The 14,582-nt window shown below is 39.2% G+C and overlaps 1 protein-coding gene across 11 annotated transcripts in view; it reads right to left on the bottom strand.

Annotated features, from left to right (window-relative positions):
* The window catches only part of herc1 (HECT and RLD domain containing E3 ubiquitin protein ligase family member 1), a 92,785-nt gene that overhangs the window by 41,674 nt on the left and 36,529 nt on the right, over window positions 1–14,582 (bottom strand). For 5 of the 11 annotated variants that reach the window (XM_030161557.1, XM_030161605.1, XM_030161601.1 and 2 more), the window contains exons 34-45: window positions 13,190–13,360; window positions 12,871–13,110; window positions 10,888–10,971; window positions 9,820–10,379; window positions 8,236–8,851; window positions 6,335–6,608; window positions 4,050–4,260; window positions 3,766–3,932; window positions 2,423–2,539; window positions 1,522–1,777; window positions 1,081–1,202; window positions 753–985 (exon numbers count right to left, since the gene is read on the bottom strand). In XM_030161557.1, coding sequence (XP_030017417.1) covers window positions 753–985; window positions 1,081–1,202; window positions 1,522–1,777; window positions 2,423–2,539; window positions 3,766–3,932; window positions 4,050–4,260; window positions 6,335–6,608; window positions 8,236–8,851; window positions 9,820–10,379; window positions 10,888–10,971; window positions 12,871–13,110; window positions 13,190–13,360 — 3,051 coding nt within the window. The remainder of the gene's footprint in view (window positions 1–752; window positions 986–1,080; window positions 1,203–1,521; window positions 1,778–2,422; window positions 2,540–3,765; window positions 3,933–4,049; window positions 4,261–6,334; window positions 6,609–8,235; window positions 8,852–9,819; window positions 10,380–10,887; window positions 10,972–12,870; window positions 13,111–13,189; window positions 13,361–14,582) is intronic. The other 6 variants (XM_030161573.1, XM_030161614.1, XM_030161629.1 and 3 more) reach the window with 3 other exon arrangements.

Genomic DNA, 14,582 nt, shown 5'->3' with positions numbered 1-14,582 from the left:
AATTGCTATCTTTGCTTCCAAAATGCCTCAGAGATGGTTTTACTTAATTTCTCTCATCACTGATTTTGTTGGGCTTTTTTTTTTACTAGGATTAAATGTTCTACCTCTGTAGCCATGTGTCCCAATATTTTTGTCCACCTAGTTTATAAATATCAATGGGAGACTTTTCTTCCCAAGTGAGATGTGAAGAAAGTAGGAGGTAGAACATTTAAAACCATAGGCATGGATAATAAAACAACAAAATCAATGTTGAGAGAAATTAAGTAAAAACCCTCTTTGAGGCATTTTGGAAGCAAAGATAACAATTTAAACAAAATTAACCAATGCAAAGCAATGATATTTATCATAATATAAAACTACACTATGACATTAGTCATCATTGTTTTGTATCCCAGACCCATTAGAAAAGAAACACCTGAATTCAACGTGTCCCAATACTATTGTCCAAATTGTGTATAAGCACAGCCTCATCGCCAGCCTGTCTTTCTAACATCTTCTGTTCCTTCAGGTGCAGTTTTCAGGTAAAACCACAAACACTGCAACTTGGATCTGATTCATCTGACATTAATGTTACACAAGCTCACGACCACATAAAAAAAAAAAAAAAAAAAAATCCCACGGTGTGTAAAGACCTTAAAAATGCTGGATTTCATCGTGCACATGGATTTAGTGTGCGTGAAAAGTAATGTAGGGTAGGTTAAGAGCAGAATGGTGATGGCAGCTCTCTAGCCATAGCATAAAGTCACACACACCCATGTTGGCCAGTCCAGTACCTCCGGGATCCACATTCCCAGAATGTCAGTGTCGCTGGCGAGATCCTGGCCAAACATGGCCTCCATTGTCTCCTCATCCAGGTCCATTTCCAACTCTTCATCAAGGTTGAAGTCATACAGAGCACCTGGGTCCTGCTGCTGCTGCTGCTGGAGGGATGACACTTCCCGTCGTGACTGGCTGTGATGGGCCTGCACTGAGCGGTACAGTCCAGCTTTAAAGAAGAGGGAGTTGATGAAGTGGATTAGTTAAAAGTTGGCCTGAAGAGAAAGAAGTGTAAAGAAATAGAATGACATGCAATATTCTCACCAGCACGGGCCAATAAAGTGCGGGCAGCCAGGTCAAAGCGGTGTTTCCTGCCGACTGCAGAGCGACCTCTGAGTGGTGCGCCACTTGAGGCAGATGCACTGTCCTGCTCTAGACCCTCAGGACTACAAAATACATGCGTACAACCTTTTAATAGATGGTTTTAACTAATTATCTGCTGTTTGCTAGTTGGTGTAAGGAACTGTCATCAAGTTGTGTGAGCTTAAGTGCTGAATAATCACATTGTCTATACCTAACCACTGGATAGGGATTAATGAGTTTGTGTATAACTGAAAAGGTCAAATATGTTTCTAGCAATTAAATTTCTTCGCCTCGTGGTGTAATTACATGATTATTCAGTCAAATAGATTACTAGCTATTACTAGGAGTTTTTGTTTTCATCAGTTTTCATTTTGGAAAACACTTGTGATAAATCTGAAGTACCTTTCGCTAAAGCCTTCTTCCATCTCAGAAGCATCTGCACTGGCGATGTCTCCAGGAGAGCACAGGTAAGAGCTCCTGTCCTGAGACTTGCCTCCTCCAGAGGCTGTTGCTCCTGGACAGGTTGAGTCTGATCCATCTCCACTGACGCTGCTGCCTCTGGGGTGAGGCTCGTCATGTTCGTCCTCTGTACCAGGATGCTCAATCATCCACATGGCCAGCACAGTGATGTTCTGAGCATCAGCTTCTCCTCGAGCACCTGGGAATAAACAGCAGAAATACAAAGACTCCTTTAATACGACACACAATTTATGTACAACTCATTGACATTTTGTATACAAATTTAATTCTCACAGACTAATGAAGAAGCATACAGAAAATATCATCACTTCACTGTATCCTATTACATATTTATGTGTCATTTTGTCATACCATGTGTATAAATTCTTGAGACACAGCCACAAATTTGTTTGACAGTGCCCTCTGACAAACAAATCAAGTTCAGTTTGTTCAATTTTTTGCCAAATTTGAAGAAAATGGGTTCCTGAGATGGCCCATTCATAAGAGTAAGATGACCTTTGACTTTCTGGATGTGGATATGGTCGCACCATCATTTTTATCCATTACATATTTGTGCCACATTTCCTCTTAACTGGCAAATACATTCATACGCTATGGCCAAAAATGTGTTTTGGGAGGAAACAGTGACCTTTGACCACCATAGTCTAATCATATCATCCTTGATCTCATCTGTTTTAAGTTTTTTTTAGGTCACTGACAATGATAACGTACCTGTCTGCATCTCTCATCTCTTATTTGTTCTTATCAGTGAAGTAGTTTGTATCAGTGGGTTTCAAAGATGCGCTATAAACACAGGTATTCTTATTCAGGTAGTTTTACTGACCAGTGGCTTCCAGAGCTTTGGTGATCTGCCGCAGGGAGAAGCCCATTTCCAGCAGAGGCACAGCGATGGCAGGTGGAGGGGGAGATGTGGACAGTCTGCTGCTGGGGTCTGATAGTGCTGACAGAGCAAACAATCACCACCATTAGAAGAAAACCTTCATGATGCATGACATTCATGTTTGAACATGACACAAGTGCTGTGTTTGAAATCATACTAGACACTACATAAGGTATGAAAACTATATTCACAGTGCAGTATTGCATGTGTAAAAATGAATGTAGTGTACTATAGACTTACAGGACCTCAAGGCTTATGATCATGGAAACAACTATGAGGCAAAATATTATTTGTAACTGTTTGACACACAACATTGCATGCATTGGTTGCTACTTAGTGTTAGCGTACTAATAGTTCTTTTCAAGAAGAATGTGCTGTTTTTATTTTATTTTATATTTTTAGCTACAAATCCTAATGTGCAATTAAGCTGTAGAACTTGATAAAGTCATATTGCCATTTTGGTGGGCAATATTGCGATTTATGATTTGAATCTGCTTGCTTGGTCATTGTACAAAATTCACAGATTACTCATTTTGAAATATATGTTTTTTCAACTTAAATATACAAATTGAAATGGGAAAAAATGTAGATGCATTTCCCATTTTTTACACAGTACAGTGCTTCTCCCTGTAGCATCACTGAGTCCAAAACATCACTCTGTAACTAAGTTGGTATTTTTGCTCCACTTTCTCTAATTAAATCACTCCAAATCCCCCTAAATGTGACACAAATGAGTGTCCAGCCCTACTTTGTATGGGAAAAAAACCCCAAACAAAACCACTGAAAATTTGTAGTTTTACATCCATACACTTGTAGTCAATCATCTTAAACAAAACACTGAATTTACTAAGATTTACATTTATAATCAATGAATAAAGAACTGTGGACAAAACACCAAAGTAGTAAAATATTAAAATTAAATGGAATAATGCACGTAGAATGCTACTTGCTAGCTGTCAGCAGGTAAAATTCACAATGCATAATAGTTTTTAGAAGGCAATGCAGACTGCTTCAACACATATGGAGATTTTTTTCCCCAAACCACCATGACGTACAATTATTTTTGACATACTGAGTTTTCAGATATACCACATACTATCAACTACTTTTGGCATGTATACCATTCTAAAACACAGCCCAAGAGTACACATATTAGGGGATATAAGCTTTGCATGCACTGCTGTTACCATTCAAAATATTACATCAATAATCCCCTTCTCAGATTATAGCACAAGCTTTTCTCCAAACCAACAACATTTACTTATAGGGTGATCTGGTGTACTTACAGGTACCTGTTCGGTTTTGTGGTCGGGTGGGCTGTGAGTCAGGAGAGGTGAGGCTCTGCCTGCGGCCCACTTCATCTGATGGAGACGTCGGCAGAGATGAAACAGGAGGAGTCTGGGCTCGACGTGTTGGAACCAGGGTGGTGGTTGGGTAGCTGGAGAACATTTGCCTGTCACAATGAAGCAACACATTTAAAAAAAAAAAAATCCAATTAATACATCAATGAAAAATACGGGTTATCTTCACCACTAGTTGACTCACAATATGGTCAACCATTTGTTCTGACCTGAGGAGGCTGAGTGGCATGACTCCTGGAGACTCTGAGGCAGGCACAGTCTCTGTGTCTGTGACAGGCGTGGTAGCAGTGGTGGTGTCCTCCAGGGATGAGCTCATGAAGGAGGTGGTGCTGGAGGCTGATGGGCTGGTGGTGACTGGGGTTTGTGCCAACTGCTCACCCTCTGTACCTTCACACTCACCCTCTGGTTCACTTCTCACTCCTAAAAAAATAGAAAGCAGTAAATTATTGGCCAGAGAGCAGGAAAAAATTGTGTCTGTCATTTTCCCCAAATTCCAACAGAAAAGAAGAAAAGTCAAAATAACAAAATGCAGCACCTTTTTTTTTTTCTTAAACACAATCAAAATGAATAATGGAGAACTTCTCAAATCAATATTTGACAGAATAATCCTGATTTTTCAATCACCACTTCTACGCGTTTTGGGATGCTTTCCATCACATTGCAGTTGACTGTTATTTCAGGAAAAAATGGTGCCGTTTGATTTTGTATGATGCACTGTAACAGTCCATCTTCCTCTGTTCCCATATGAACCCTGTTCATAGATGTGAATTTAACAAACTTTGAACCCAGCCTTGAACTTTGAGTTTCTAAATCCTTAGATATGAAACTTAGGGTTTGTTCCAGAGCAGATAATATAGTTGAGTCTAATCAGAAAACGTAAACTCTGAGTAACGCACATGCCTGGTGAATCTCTTGTCAAAGGATCTAAGTGATGATGATGATGATGATGGTTCATCAAACGGCAGAGCTGCCATGTGTGGAAATGGATGTACATGTTGGCAAAATTTTGTCTAAATGTAGCTGCTGCAAAAAAGAACTTAGTCTAGTTTACAAATATACAAATATATATTGATATTAATAAGTTGTTTAACACTGGACCGCCACACTCTGTGTGGAGTTTGCATGTTCTCCCCGTGTCTGTGTGGGTTCTCTCCAGGTACTCTGGCTTCCTCCCACAATCCAAAGACATGTACTGATACATTAATTGGTTAATCTAAATTGCCCATAGGTGTGAATGTGAGAGTTATTGTTTGTCTCTATATGTCAGCCCTGCAATGAACTGGTGCAATGTCCAGGGTGTACCCCGCCTTCACCCGAAGTAGCTGGGATAGGCTCCAAGCGACCCCCATGACCTTAGTGAGGATAAAGCGGGTTCAGATAATGAATGAATGAATGAACATTGGACCTCCATTCCTATTTTGCTATGGATTTTAAAGTACTTTATAACTCGATAAGAACCAAATGTAGGATCCACAAAAAAATATCACTAAAGGCCCAGACTCATGAAACTACATGATGCAACATGATTTCAATAATTTGCACTTAAAACAGGATCTTAAAGCTGAAGACTGAAAGAAGAAATTCAGTGGATAATCCATGACCTCCTTCAGATAACATGAGGGAGGAAACAGAAACTCAAAGTTTGTTGAAGAAAATCTGCCAGAGGAGGTTAGGTTCACAAAGCAAGTTACCAAAATAAACAACTAAGTTACGTAAGTTAAACTGAACTCCCTTTGTGGAACCAAAAACCTTGAGTTTCCCTTAATAACAAGTTCAGATTTTACACTAAACCCACTTCTTGGACAAGGGCCCTGGTCACATTCCAGAGGTTTTCAGTGAGGTTCATGTAGAGTGGTTGTTTATTCAAGAGCTGCATATTTACAGTTAAAAGCAGTTTGCTGGGAAGTTTCACCAGATACAAATAAAATGATAAAAGAACATTACTATTTTTAACACCATTATTAATATTATTATTGTTATTATTATTACACAGGTAATAGACAGTTAGAAATGAGTGGCAACACATTCAATAACACAGCTTCTAACCCCAACCCTGGTAAAGGCAGGTGTGAAGTAAATGGTTCACATTGTTAAAAAGTGAATACGTGAAATATGTCATCTGCCACTTCATCAACTAGAACCATCACACAGCTACTTTAATAAGTAGTTAAAGTAAAATAAAAATAGAACATATTGCTAATTGTGCAGGTATTTGTTTGCCATTCCCCTGACAGTAAGTAATACATTTGTACTAAAACAAATATGTGAAGGTAATTTTAGCTCCACGACACCCTGAGAAGTTGTGTTTGCAATGACACAACACCTGCATCTTATTTTATATGTATTTTTTGTTGATGCACAGCAGTCAAGCTATACAGTGCCCCTCCATATATTTATCAGTGAGGGTAGCCACAGAGACCCCACATGCATTCTCTGATGATGTCGGTTATCACCTCCTTCTATCTAAATAGAGTCAGTCTGTCTTTATTCTCACCAGGCTTAGTCTTTCCTCCACAGGGCTCCTCCAACAGCCCACTGACCACTAACTTGTAGATCATGGCCTGTGCTCTCTCCAGATCTGCCAGGCCCAAGGCACGCTTGATGGGGGAGCGCATCACTGCCCGCTTCACCATATGGCGCATGAGAAACTGCAGGGCTGCCCGCATCTCCACCTCCTCCTGGCACACTGGTGAGGTGGCGACTGTGCTTCCACTGGTGCCGGCATTTAGATCAGCATTGTGCCCGCTGGCCGCTGTGTCCGGTAACACCTTAATGTTAGAAGAAAGAATAAGATTTGAACACATCTGACCTTATAGGGGCTTGATATATGAACTAGATTTCACTCACACCATTATTATTTAATTGACCTTTCATTAAGTCACTCCCAAGGCTGACCACTTTAAAACCCTACACTACCAGCCGTACCTGCACGAGAAAACAAAGGAACATACCAAAATGTTATTTTCTGAATAGATAATCTGCTTCATTCTGTGTTTCATACATCTGTCTAAAGGCCTTTACACACCTGACAAATAAATATCAAAATGAAACAAAAAGGTGAAAAAGGTGAAATGCACGCCGACGAATATCGCATTACATCTATTACTACCAGTGCCAATACAAGTTTGCAAGTTGTGTCAAATCTGAATATATTCATGCAAGCCTGTTCATCAGAAATGGAAACAGAGCCTCATCGCCAGCCTGTTTTTCTACCATCTTTGTTCCTTCAGGTCTTTATGAAACCTGAGTTTGACAGCAGTTATCTTTAATGTTTAGAGGGAGATGTCATGTCTTCATAGGAGTGAAAGAATAAAGAACAGACATATCTGACAGGGTGTGAAGATGCACAGACATGATCATATCAGAAACCAATGTTTACACTAAAGTTACAAAAACACTTTCAATCTTTGAGTCAATCTAAATCTTCAGAAAGAAGTTAAAAGACAGTCAACTGAACATATGTTGCCAATTCTGCACGGCGTCTCAACTGTTGGGTCAGAGTTGCATCAACTCACATGGAAATTGCACTTTTTATCAGAGTGAGTAATGTGAGTCATATGTCTCTGGTGTGCACAGGAAAACAGTATGCCTATTGCCCAACTGCAAAGAAACAATGTAGATTGCATCAACAAATTTGAAATCCAAAATTAAAGGACATTTCATACAGGGTGCTTGCTCTTCATCCAAATAAAAATTCCAGACTTTTTCAAAACTGCTATTTTTTTCCCAAGACCTTAACTTTATGCACTTTTACACTTGTGTGCCTACTTTTTTGGTTGAGATTGTACCTGTTGTGTGTAGTAGGAAAGTTCACTTTAATAAATGTATGAATGAATCAATGCATAATTTGCAGTAAATTATGTTTTACTGACAGAAACATTTTCAAAACCTATGAAAATCATAAAAGTCAAGTCACACAAACAAGTTTCACTAGAATCATTCCAGTACCGACCAGTTTGTGAAATTATATTCCGTTTTTTAGATGCTTTCCTCATGTATTTCTTATCTTACAAGATTATGTGCCTTTGAACAAAAACTAAAATCTGAGAATATGAGACTACATTATTAAGACTTTCACACAAAATTCCAGACTTTTCAAGGTCTGAAAAACAGCGTTTCAAAATTCCATACTTTTTAAGACTTTCAAGACCTACACAAGCATCCTGTTAACATGTTTGAGAGTAAAATTACTGTCCAAATACAAGAATTACTGTATATTTGGCATCAGCAGGAAGAAGTTAGCAAAGGGCCAAGAGATGTTAATTACTTCCCTTACATTATGAATAAAAAGATAGTCTTGAAGTGAAAAGCAGTGGGTTTTATCTCTTAAGAATGTCCTCACACAACTGATTATAAAAGTTCAACTACATGGGTAAGACTAGCCAGCTGCAGTACCTTTGGTATGAGAAGCAGCTCAGCGTACTTGCTGCAGCTGAGCAGAGCGCTGAGGGCCTTCATGGCTCCCAGGTAGAGGTATGACAGCTGCACTGCGTGGATCTCAGACTGGGTGGTGGAGGAGGAGGAGGGACAGGACTCGTGATTACGGGAGCCGTGCTCATGGCCCTTCTTCCTGATCCCCTCAGCAGGATTTTGAGACGCTGCACTGAACAGAGGCTCGCCCCCAACCACAGAGGAGATTTCATTCTCTGACTTGGAGTTGGGCGCTGCATGTGCTTTGACCTCATCCAGACTGTGGGAAACGCGTAGGTCAGATGTGACATTCTGACCAGATGAACCATCCTTTGGTTCACTCCGGCTGTGTCCATCAGTCTCTGCCTTTTCTTCAGCGTTGGTGGGCTCATGACCCGTAGAGGCTGCATTGCGGTGCTTCTTGTCGTGGCGTCGTGCGCTGAGTTTTGCAGCGGTGTCCTCATGGATGCTGGTTAGGTAGGTCAGATCTAACAGTAGCGAAGCAGTCAGGCCACGGAAACGGGCCACATCAAAGGGCAGCGGCTCGCAGGGTTCCAGGTTGTATAATGGAGTGTCACTAGGCGACCAGAAAGTTGGGAAGCTTTAATCGAAGTGAATGGAGAGTGAAAAGAGACAAGGGAAGGAAACACAAAGTGAGGGAAAGGGCAGGAGAGAGAAGGCACAGCATGCATGATACGGACAAAAAAAAAAAACAAAGTGTATGCAGGTCTGGTATAAATCATGCAGCTTGAATTACTGGATCATGCAAATGAATGGATTAATGATAATGCAAAAAGATGAGGTTGTATTAAGATGGTAAAGTAAAAGTAAAGATAAGTAAAAACGGAAAAGTGTGGAATGAAAGTGAAAGAAAATAATGAAGTGCTTAAAAACTAAAAGGTTTATAAAGAGTGTCAGAAGAATGTGAATACAGGCAGCAAAGACATATTCATAAAACACATTAATTTCTATTCATGCTATTCAACTGTGGTCAGTACAGTGGCAAAGGATGGCAGAGCTTGCAACTAATTTTTAAGGTCATTATTAAAAGATCAAGTGTTAATTATTTAAAATCTTGAGATAATCTTGTGTTTGTGGATTAATTATTTCAGTATTTCAGGAGAATAATCAGGAAAACAAAGCTGTTGTGTCATGATCTCAAAAAACTAAATCAAAGCCAAAAGCTTGTTCTGTTATATTAAGATAACAAAATGATCACAACCAAATAAGCTTTTTAATTTTCAGGTATTTAAATAATTAACTCATAATGCTCAGGTAACAGCATTTAAAAAGTAAATTGCATGCATTGCCATTATTGGCCATAGCATATTATAATTATAATAAGTATTAATTAGAAAAATCATGCACAGCAGTGCTGTTAGAAGACTAATATTTTAAAATATTTAAATAAAAAAGGTTTTAACAGATTTCAGAGAACTGTAGCACAGTGTTTACCTGAACAGCAGTGACAAAATAATTTATGTTACCAGTAAATACCACATATAATAATGTACACAAAATGAAAAAAATGACTAAAAGTGGCCACACCCAAATGTTTTGACCCAGTACCTGATGGTGATCTCTGCCTCATCCCACTGCACCTTGGCTGAAGTGCTGCCCTCCTTCACCACCCCCAGCAGCGTAGCATGTCGACCTGTCTGCTTGTGCACACATCGGCCACCGACACGAAGACCAGCATCTGCTCCCCCAATCACAGCCAACACAGGCCACACCTCTGTGCACAGTGTCCTCAGGTGGTGCTCCGACAGCTCCCCGAGGCCGTGCTGCCGCCCATGGCGACCCCTCTCCTCCTCTGGTCTCGTGGGTGCTTCTTGACTGTCTTTCTGAGCGTCATGCTCTTCACGACTCTGCACCGAGCGACTCTTTTTCAGCCTCTGACCTCCACTGCTGCCAGAAGCACTCGCCGAATCTTTAAAGCAGGGCTTGATCTTGTGAAGCCGCTCAGTCATGGTCTTGTTGATTCGGTGGGTCCAGTGGTCAGTGCGATGTAAGATGCGGATCAGCTGTGTGGTGGCCTCGGCCAGGACTGTGGCCATGGGGCTGCAGACTGGGTCACCAGGTAAAAGGTCTCGAGGTGTGCCCCGCATCTGCATATCACAAATCTTAACCTGGAGACACAGTTCAAAGATAAGCGCAGTACAAACTAATGTGTATAGCCACATTTCCACAGCAGAGAACTGACTTCCAGTGGCTTTATTTTATCAAAAAGCATCGCTTCAGCACAGCATGAAGAAATCAGAAGACAGAACAATGATGTCCAGGCCATATTGAGCATTTATGTATGCTTGCACATAAAAATTTAATGTAAAAACTGATGTTGCATTTTCATACATCTGCAAACTAGCTCGGTAATGCTGTTATCAATGTAAATTTTGATTTTAGAATTTCCATAGTTAGAAAAATGGAGAGAGAAGATGTGGAAATGGTCTTTAAGTACCAGTGTAACACTTGAGCTTTAGAACCAGGTAATTAAACATAAAACTATCTTTTATTAAGGACATGTCATGATAATGGTAAGACATCGCATTTCCTACAAATAAATCAAACAGTTTGTTGAACTGAATGAGTAAGCAGAGGCAAAATAAATTCTTGCCGCTCTTTAACAGTGTTTCTTACCTTCTCTCCAGGGTTGCTGCTGTAAAACATTACACAGGGATAAAGCTCTGTGGCATCCACATCCTCAAATGCCAACTTTGGCTCCTGTAAGATAAGAAAATTAGATAATATAATAAAAATAAGACTTCTCACCACTACCTTTTACTTTTCAAGCCCGATTTCATGTCCATACTAGAAATTATGATTGATGTCAGTCCCTGAATTGTTTGCATTGATAATAAACATTAACATTTAAGTCAATGCTGATAAGTACATAGACATAGAAGTGAATTTGTGACGACAGAACAACATTGTGTTTTGTTCCGCAAAAAATATTATACTAAAAGAAACCCATTATTTGCATTCGTTATTTCTATATTCACTTAACTATATATCTATATTCACTTTACTCTGAACAAGCAGCCACATGTAAGGTTAATTAACGTAATATTAAATGCTTAAATTAGACAAGCTGACATATCTAATGGTAAGTTAACAATTAAAATTATGTTACTGTTCATATTAGGTTGATGACTTACATACGCCACTGGTCACACATTATTTTAAAATAGTTCAATATGAAATTTTACCAAAAAATTTGCTCTCTACTGGACTACTATGTTGCAAAGTGGCACCTAAATGATGAAAATTATACACTACGGCAGATATCCTGCTGTTTTACCGTTATTATTTGTCCTGTAAGTTATACTCAATGTGTTCACCATCTTTCCCATAAAGCTGATAGGACAGCACAAAAAAATCAATAGCCTCATTGCATATTTGCCTAAGTCATATTTTTGGCCAAATTGTGATATGTGCATAAAATAAATCAGCAGTGTTAGGGGGAGTAAAATTACGTAGATACCACAATTTGGTCAAAAATATGACTTAGGCTATTATGCTATGACGCTAACGAAAAGACAGAATGCTCTGAATTTAAACATGTAGTGAGAAATATTTGAAATAAGACAAATGGGTCCAATCAAGTGAAAGTGAACATCAACATGAAAAAGTAAATTTGCACATACCATTTATCAAGTGGGCTCATTTTTTAGCTAAAGATCTCTAATTTATGGAACTGTTATCCTTCCTAAAATAGCACTTGTAGAAAAAAAGTTACAACCGATTTTATGGACTGTACATTTTACATTATAGCCATAGCTCAAATTGGATGCTAAAACTGCATCTAAAAAATCTGAAAATGTATTCAATCTATTGACTATATAGATGATTGTCAAGTTTCAAGCATTAGATTTTTATTATTTTGTGAATATTATTGATATTTATGAGTTTGAACATTGAACATTTGTGAGTTGCTTAAAAGGCCCTGTCCACGTTACCACAAAAATACCAATTTTTAATTTTCAAGTTACTTATAATTCAGATATTTGAGTGAAACTTTCAGAAAGCAATGATCTTTTGATATGGTAAAGAGTCATCCGCATGTTACTATGGCAGCCTGTCCACATGTTACCACGGCAGCCTGTCCACGTTACCACATTCTCATGTCAATAAAACAGAGACTTTTCAATATTTTACTCCAAAATATATTTTCAGCATAGTTGAACATAATATCTAAAAGGTTTTGTCCTACTTGATATCAATTTCTGTCAAGAACCGCATGTTTTGAATGTTTGCGTAAAGCTTAAAAAATTGATGTCCGTTTCAAGTCCACGTGTTACCAAGCAGTAATTTGACATTTTTCACCTAAAAATTTTATCTCTCCAATTTTGTTATACATAATGTTAAAGTGCTTATAAATACCTACTCAAATATGTATAATACATGCATATAAGTTACTCTGATTACATGACAGAGACTGCTGAACACCAAATGTGTCCACATGTTACTGTTTGATTGGACCGAAATACAAAAGTCAACTAAGCATACCTGGTCATTTTTATTTTAGAAACTTCAATGCACAAATGTTACACATTTTACTTGTAAATATTCCAAACTTTGCCGTATAGTGACAAGGAGCACCGGCCTTACTCAGTTTCTCACCTCTCCATTCTTGCCAAATGAGATGGTTCTGGCCTCCATGTCCAGGACACAGGTGATGAAGTCTCCCTGTGTAAAGCTGCTGAGTGTCAGTGTTTGTTCTCCATTGTGATAAAGGTTGCCACTGTACGCCCGATAGAGCCACATGTCTGACGTGGTGCGGTGGTTGAAGTCGTGCACTGGCCATCGTGAAACTCCAACGCATGTTCCCTCATTGCCTCGGTTCTCCTTCACAATGTAAAACTACAAGACAAATGAGACAGACAATCTTAATCTCTGCACTGTTTGTATTGCTGTTTTCAAAGGTTTACTAGTGCTTCACCTTCCACTGGTAGCAGCCAGAGGAGATTCCAGTTGAGGCCAGGCCATAGCCTTTTCCCCCACTGCCATGTGTCAACCCCTGGCCATTTTCAACCACACAGCACTGAGCCTTCTCTGGGTCAAAGGACACTTCCTGGATTGGAAGATTTTCATCCTCCTCCTCTGCCTCTCCCTGTTGGTTAAAGACATTGTCAATCACACAAATAAAGGAATATGCGACTATAATACATATAATATATGTCGAGGCCCAAAACGGAATCTGGCCCGATTCAGAATCGGGCCGGCCCAGAATGGAATTCTATTCTAGGCCGGCCTAGAATGGAATCCTGCTGCTATAATGTTATTTTTATACCATGTTTAATGCAAATGATCTAAATTATTACAAAAATCAATACATGGAATTTGCAAATATGTGAAAAAAAAATGAAACAAACATTTTAATTGTAAACTATAATACACTTTATTTACAAATAGAACCTAGTGGTACTCCCCACCAATATATGGTGCAGTGAAATCGACTGAAATTGACAATAGTTACTCAAGGTATGTAAGACTGAAAATGTAAAATTATGACAAATTATGGAATTATGGATCATTTGCATTAAACATGGCATAAAAATAACATTATAGCAGCAGGATTCCATTCTAGGCCGGCCTAGAATAGAATTCCATTCTGGGCCGGCCCAATTCTGAATCGGGCCAGATTCCATTTTGGGCCTCGACATATATAATAAGTAGTCAGTGTATAATAATGGATTAGATTTCTATAGCACTTTTCACAGCACCCAAAGCTCTTTACATTATTGATCCATTATTCACTCTCACATTCACACTCTGGTGGTGATAAACTACATTTGTAGCTACAGGCTACATCAGGCTGATGGAAGTGTAGCTGCCAATTCGCAGCAAACAGCCTCTCCAACCACTACCAAACATTCATACACCAGTGTAAGAGGCAAGGCGGGTGCAGTGTCTTGCCCAAGGACACAATGGCACATGACTGGGACAGAGCGGAATTCGAACAGTTCAGTTATTGGACGACACACTCTACTTCCTGAGCCATGGCCACCCCACATATAATGGTATTAATGACAGTGGTTGCACACCTGGGTCATTTCATGGCAATTGGCAATGGTCCCCACATGACCCCCTCAGAAAATTCTGAAAAAAATTCACACTTGTTCACCTACCAGATAAACGAACACATCCAAAATTTTAATGTCATATCTGTAATAGTTTAGGAGATACAGCCCTTTGAAAATTAATGTTTTTTTTAACTTTTGCAAATTTGCTTTTCGGCCAACTTTGAGGAGCTATATCTCCTTAGGTATTCAAGCCACACTGCTGAAACTTACTGTCTGGGGTGAAATCCCCCTGAAAAGACCATATTTTGC

This window comes from Sphaeramia orbicularis, chromosome 3 (genome assembly GCF_902148855.1).
Source record: "Sphaeramia orbicularis chromosome 3, fSphaOr1.1, whole genome shotgun sequence".
NCBI classification, from domain to species: domain Eukaryota; kingdom Metazoa; phylum Chordata; class Actinopteri; order Kurtiformes; family Apogonidae; genus Sphaeramia; species Sphaeramia orbicularis.
Note: the sequence above shows the minus strand (reverse complement) of the source record. Positions and strands in the feature narration are given on the sequence as shown.